Genomic DNA, 7,326 nt, shown 5'->3' on the forward strand with positions numbered 1-7,326 from the left:
ATCTAATTTCTAAATTATGACGATTTTATTATTATTATTTATTTGTATTTTTTTACTTAACTTTTTTAAATGATGACGATTCTGACTCAAGTTATTTTGTATGTTACAAGAGACTTTTAAGTTTAAGTCAAGCACTTTCATATATGTTATGTTTAAATCAAGCACTTTGATATGTTATGTTGTCCGTTTAACCCTTTCAGTGCCACGGACGACATATCTCATTTTATCAGCCCCCCCATTGAGTGCCCACGACGACAAATATCGTTTTATTAGCGATCTGAATTCATATTTCATCAACCGAGTCTCCCGTTGGTACATCAGCCCCTACAGGAGCTCAGATTGGGAAAAAGAGCCCCCTATCGTCTATCCCTGTGTAACTGCAGGTCAGTCGCTTAGACTTATTTGAAAACGATTCATAAATAGGCCGAAAAATGACAACGTTTGTGTATTCTAGAATATTCCAGTAAATGTCTTTTATCATGGAATGTGGAATCTTTATATTTTCCTTGAAAACTAGGGCTTTTCAAAATGCTATAAAATGAAAATTAACCGATAAAAAAACAATCCGTTTCGACAATGTTGACTACAAACGAGTCATTGATAAGCGACGGGCAGATTAGACACATAGCCATAATTTAAAACATAGATTAGGCGTTTTTAACGCTAACATTGAAGTGGATGGTGGCATTCAACGGGGTAAATCGACGTTAATCAAAGGCACTGAAAGTGTTAAGAAAGAGTGCAATAAATGATTTTATTGAAAAAACAAGAATCGTGTGAGAGAATCGTGATCTCAATTCTTAAGAGAGAAATCGTGATTCACATTTGAGCAAGAATCACCCCGAGCCCTAGTGTACATACATGTTCAGTTCTAGTCACACAGAGCACGCCTCAAAATCTCTTCATGCTCCAAAGATAATGTCATTTCTGGAACACGTTGTGCTCATTGGAAACAAAGGGATGGTGGATCCCTACAGTAGACCAAGTCAGTGGATCTAGAGCACCCTGGAGGGCTGTCACCGTTAATCCACTGAATCCAATCAATCAAATACAAACAAACTAACAAACTACTGCATCAATGCTTCCAGACATTTCTTGGGTGGCAGCTAAATGTTCCAACGCGTCTTAGTAGTGTGACGGAAATACAAAAAGAGGAAGAACAATTTCACCAGTCAAGAAGCACAGAAGCGCATCAGTTTGGTTTCAAGTAAATGTTCAATGGTCTGTTTTTTTTTTAGGGCTGTGAAGATTTATTGTTTAGATGCAACAATTAAAATGGATAAGAATAATAAATCATTGAATGAATTAGAATAATGGTCAGTAACAGCTGTAGTCCCCTGGTAAATACTCTTGGTTCCCTGTGCAGGTAACTATGCACGTCAGTGATGATGTTTTGTGTATATTGTATTGTATTTTAGGGATATCATGTAGCTTTTATCTGAACTCATGACTGCGAGTCAGGTTTCCATCTGGGATAATAAAAGTACTAAACTGAAGTAGTGAGACACCGATACCATTATTCTCTGCCGATACCGATTCAGTCCAACACTTTCAATATCGGCCAAAAACCGAGTACGGCTCCGATCCATCAGCTTTACTGAACAGTAGAGACTTAGACCATCAGTTTGACTGAACAGTAGAGACTTAGAGCATCAGCTTTACTGAACAGTAGAGACTTAAGACCATCAGCTTTACTGAACAGTAGAGACTTAGACCATCAGGTTTACTGAACAGTAGAGACTTAGACCATCAGTTTACTGAACAGTAGACTTAGACCATCAGTTTGACTGAACAGTAGAGACTTAGACCATCAGTTTGACTGAACAGTAGAGACTTAGAGCATCAGCTTTACTGAACAGTAGAGACTTAGACCATCAGTTTGACTGAACAGTAGAGACTTAGAGCATCAGCTTTACTGAACAGTAGAGACTTAAGACCATCAGCTTTACTGAACAGTAGAGACTTAGACCATCAGGTTTACTGAACAGTAGAGACTTAGACCATCAGTTTACTGAACAGTAGAGACTTAGACCATCAGGTTTACTGAACAGTAGAGACTTAGACCATCAGGTTTACTGAACAGTAGAGACTTAGAGCATCAGTTTACTGAACAGTAGAGACTTAGACCATCAGTTTGACTGAACAGTAGAGACTTAGAGCATCAGGTTTACTGAACAGTAGAGACTTAGACCATCAGTTTGACTGAACAGTAGAGACTTAGAACATCAGTTTACTGAACAGTAGAGACTTAGAGCATCAGTTTTACTGAACAGTAGAGACTTAGACCATCAGTTTTACTGAACAGTAGAGACTTAGACCATCAGTTTGACTGAACAGTAGAGACTTAGAGCATCAGTTTGACTGAACAGTGTAGACTTAGTCCATCAGTTTGTGGTCACCGGACAAAAGATAGAGATCTACCCTGCTTGTATGTGTTAAAATGAAGAAAATCGAGTGACTTTGCTTTGATTATTGTCCTCGGTATCATATTTTAGTATTGGTGAAATTCTCCCGATACCCATTTTCAGCTTGCCATCAGATCAGACCAATACCCGATACCAGTAATGGGCACATTCCCGAACTGCTCCAACAACCGAGCGCTTCTCTCTCTCTCTCTCGCTGCGCACACACCTGACTCCATTGCGTCCGGTGACGTCCACGACCTCTCCGGGGAAGAAGCGGTCCTTGACGAAGGCGTAGATGTCCTCGCAGAGCTCCGTCAGGCTGGAGCGGTGTGTGAGCGCCGTCAGGTGGAACAGGGGGACGACCAGCGAGTTCGGGAAGCTCTGCAGGCTCAGCCGGGCGCGCTTCTCGCTCTCCAGCGCCTCCAGGTAGGTGAGATCCGCCTTACCGGTCAGCGCACAGCTCCACACCAAGCTGTTGCACAGGATGGTCCTCTCAAAGAACTCACTGGAGAGAGAGGCAGAGAGAAGGGGTGGATATATATCATGTTATAAATAGTTATTAATCATCATATAATAATTGTATAAGCCATCTCCTCAAATAATTCATGTTGTTGAGGGAATAGAAGACGGTGGTTCTTATGTTGAAAGCATACGAGATGTGTGCTTTTTTTTGTCCGTCACGTGTCTGAACATAATTGCAATTCATATGTCAGAGGGCTACATTGTGGGTGGATGTAGGCCTACAGGTTTATGAGGGCTACATTGTGGGTGGATGTAGGCCTACAGGTTTATGAGGGCTACATTGTGGGTGGATGTAGGCCTACAGGTTTGTGAGGGCTACATTGTGGGTGGATGTAGGCCTACAGGTTTGTGAGGGCTACATTGTGGGTGGATGTAGGCCTACAGGTTTGTGAGGGCTACATTGTGGGTGGATGTAGGCCTACAGGTTTGTGAGGGCTACATTGTGGGTGGATGTAGGCCTACAGGTTTGTGAGGGCTACATTGTGGGTGGATGTAGGCCTACAGGTTTGTGAGGGCTACATTGTGGGTGGATGTAGGCCTACTGTGTGTGTGGGTAATGTAGCTAGGTGTTGTGCGTGTATATGGGTAACAACACGTAGCTAGGTGTTGTGTGTGTGTGTGATGTAGCTAGGTGTTGTACTTGTGTGTAACATAGCTAGGTGTTGTGTGTGAGTAACATAGCTAGGTGTTGTGTGTAACATAGCTAGGTGTTGTGTGTAACGTAGCTAGGTGTTGTGTGTAACGTAGCTAGGTGTTGTGAGTAACATAGCTAGGTGTTGTGTGGGTAACGTAGCTAGGTGTTGTGAGTAACATAGCTAGGTGTTGTGTGGGTAACGTAGCTAGGTGTTGTGTGTAACATAGCTAGGTGTTGTATGGGTAACGTAGCTAGGTGTTGTGTGTGAGTAACATAGCTAGGTGTTGTGTGTAACATAGCTAGGTGTTGTGAGTAACATAGCTAGGTGTTGTGAGTAACATAGCTAGGTGTTGTGTGGGTAACGTAGCTAGGTGTTGTGTGTGAGTAACGTAGCTAGGTGTTGTGTGTTTAACATAGCTAGGTGTTGTGTGTAACATAGCTAGGTGTTGTGTGTGAGTAACGTAGCTAGGTGTTGTGTGTGAGTAACGTAGCTAGGTGTTGTGTGTTTAACATAGCTAGGTGTTGTGTGTAACATAGCTAGGTGTTGTGAGTAACGTAGCTAGGTGTTGTGTGTTTAACATAGCTAGGTGTTGTGTGTAACATAGCTAGGTGTTGTGAGTAACGTAGCTAGGTGTTGTGTGTTTAACATAGCTAGGTGTTGTGTTTAACGTAGCTAGGTGTTGTGTGTTGGTAACGTAGCTAGGTGTTGTGTGTAACATAGCTAGGTGTTGTGTGTGTTTAACGTAGCTAGGTGTTGTGTGTTGGTAACGTAGCTAGGTGTTGTGTGTTGGTAACCTAGCTAGGTGTTGTGTGTTTAACGTAGCTAGGTGTTGTGTGTGGGTAACGTAGCTAGGTGTTTTAAATGAGAATGTATGGCAAAGTCTAGACTAGCATGGGCAATCCTAAAACCCCATCTTCTAAAAAAAAAAATCACTGCCACTTGGAAGTATCTTATTCCTCCAAATCAGCCTCTCGAATGAGTTAATATAATCATGGGTACCATCAACACCAATTCTGAGAACTTATCAGAAACTATACAATATGACTAAATTAAAATATTAGTTTGATTACCGTCTGGCACTATCTTAAATTATGTAAACCAAAATGACCCCGCCCCCCCCCCAATTGTGAGGACATACACACACACACAGACTACCATTGTTTACAAACATGAGGATCAGAGCCAAATTATTCCATTCATTCCGGTTATATGATAGTAGTGAACTTGTCCAGTCAGATGTATTTGAGTCGGGTAGTAAAACATTATACATGTATATACTCTCTTTTTTAGACTATTTTTGTATCACAAACAGTACTGTATTAGCAAATCTGGTATGTCATAAATGTATAGATGTAGCAGTAGGCCTACTGTCTGTTACTAGTACTGTATGTTATGATGAATTGAAAATGGGGGACCCTGATGTAAACAAGACGAAAGTATTTCTCTGGTCTGCATCCCCTTAACACTTGTGTGTATTGAGCCCATTCTGCAATCTGTTAAATAAAGTTTTCAATCAATAGCCTTGAGAGAGACCACCACGTTTCTAGCTGAGCCTTCACACACACACGCCTCTCATCCTCCTCCTAAGCTCAGTCAAGTTGACTTTCAAAGAACAGTTATAAACACGGCGCTCTTTGCCCCCCCCCCCCCAAATGCATCCAGAACTAGCCACCAACTTTTAGCACAAAACACAGTTGCAACTACTTCTAAAAGTGATTGGTTTCGACACATATTTAAACACATATATAGATATATAAGTCTACTTATGGTCGCCATTACTAGCGTTAGCTCGGCGCTACAGCAGCAGCAGGCCCGGTGATGAGAACACACCACACACACTGACAACACAGTTACGTTAGCTCGTCTGTCAGCAGGCTAACGTTAGTTAGCTCGTCTGTAAGCAGGCTAACGGTAGTTAGCTCGTCTGTAAGCAGGCTAACGGTAGTTAGCTCGTTAGCTAACCAGCTGATTGGTTGAAAATGTTATTACAATACAGTTGTACGGCTCAATACACACACTTGTTAATAAGGGGATGCAGACCAGAGAAAGACTTTGGTCTTGTTTACATCAGGGTCTCACACACAGTTCATTAAACCCACGGCGAGCTACCCTGTTTATATTGTATTTAAGGCTATTATGGTGAAGCCTATTGTAAGTAACCACGTTGTCTGTGTGCAAATGTTTTCCTTTTGTAACGTTACTTTTATCGGTGTATGTCTATAAATGTCACTATGAATGAATGAAAATGGGGGACCCTGTCCCTGATCATGTAAACAAGAAAGTCTTTCTCTGGTCTGCATCCCCTTAATAATTGTATGTATTGTTGAGCTGTACTGTATTGTACCCATTCTGTAATCTGTTCATACAATTTTCAATCAATCAGTCATTCTGCTTGGCCTTGTTGTAACGTTATCATCATAATCCCTTATTATCTCTCGTCTACCCATTCTGCAATCTGTTAATAACGTTTTCAATCAATCAATGTCACTTTTTCCAGAAAGCGGGCAACAAACTTTTATATCACTTTTTTTGGTGCTAAACAGAACAACAATAAGACTTACTCGTATGTCCTGAACACTTCGTGGGTGACTTTGCACAGGAACACTTGTTCCTCCGGCCGCAGGTCCGCCGGGGGCTGCAGTCTGGAGAAGGGCTTTCTGTGCAGCAGCGGCATCTCTCTGTCGGTCTCTGTCTCCTCCACGGGCTCGGTTCCGTCCTATTATTAAATAAATAAATTAAAAAAAAATTAAAAAGGAGGGAAAGTAAAGTCAACGTTACTTTATTAATAAATCTTTATTTTCGGGGTAAAAGTTGAGCGAATGAGAGATTATTATTCCGTGTTTTTTTTCCCGTTTTTTCGGTGCCGTGTTTGTTTACAAAACAAAAAATAACTACGAGAAATTTCAAGAGGAAACGCGGCGCGGAGCCTTTTGTGTTAGCTAGCGGTTAGTGACACTACACACTACACGCACACACACACTACACGCACACTACACACACACACATGATGAAAATGTGCTCATTGATTTGACGGTGGACGCGCGGTCCTCCCGACTCTCTCCTCGTACTGGAAATCAATCGAATCCAAAAAAAACAGAGAGCATTATTAACCGGGAGAAGACCGGAGGAGGTGTATCTCGAGCCTGTAGTCTTTATACCTTAGTTGTGTAGCAGCGATGGAAAGATAATCCGAACACAGAAAAACAAAAGAAACTCCGGCTTTGCCTGGTTTGTTATGTTGTGTTGTGTGTCCCACTGACTTCCCCGGAGCAGCGGCGGGCCGACTGGCGCGTTAGTGACGTCACGTTGGTGATCCGCGCTCCAGTTCACTGTGATGCGGCCTTCGAGCGCCCCTCCCTGAACTCGTTCATTTGTGGTACATGATTAAACAAGTGTACAGCACAGCCCAAGTTTCAAGTTTCTTTATTAGTTGTTGTCATACAGAAGTGCAGAATACTTTTATATAAAATGCTTCTTTCTGTTTTGCTCCAGAGATTGTGCTAGATAAAAATATATAAATATAAATAGCTTCTTGGGAGACCTGGCACATGCACACAATTTGCGACATTGTTATATCACATGAGGATACTTACATGTAATGTATCGTGTGTGTGTGTGTGAATAAATTCATTCATTCATTCAGTATAGTAAGTATAAAATAGAAGTCAAGTACGTAGACAAGTGTTCAATATATACATATACACAAGTTTCTTTATTAGTTGTCATATAGAAGTGCAGACTACTTTTATATAAAATGCTTCTTT

General features: G+C 41.5%; 1 protein-coding gene across 1 annotated transcript in view; it reads right to left on the bottom strand.

Annotated features, from left to right (window-relative positions):
- Positions 1 to 6,840, bottom strand: part of baz1a (bromodomain adjacent to zinc finger domain, 1A) — an 81,932-nt gene extending 75,092 nt beyond the window's left edge. Inside the window, exons 1-3 of the mRNA XM_084308633.1 lie at positions 6,721 to 6,840; positions 6,124 to 6,278; positions 2,632 to 2,910 (exon numbers count right to left, since the gene is read on the bottom strand). Of these exons, the coding sequence (XP_084164759.1) occupies positions 2,632 to 2,910; positions 6,124 to 6,236 (392 nt within the window). The 5' untranslated portion in view covers positions 6,237 to 6,278; positions 6,721 to 6,840. The remainder of the gene's footprint in view (positions 1 to 2,631; positions 2,911 to 6,123; positions 6,279 to 6,720) is intronic.
- Positions 6,841 to 7,326: the final 486 nt, after the last annotated feature.

This window comes from Notolepis coatsorum (genome assembly GCF_963971535.1).
Source record: "Notolepis coatsorum genome assembly, chromosome: 2".
Taxonomy (NCBI): domain Eukaryota; kingdom Metazoa; phylum Chordata; class Actinopteri; order Aulopiformes; family Paralepididae; genus Notolepis; species Notolepis coatsorum.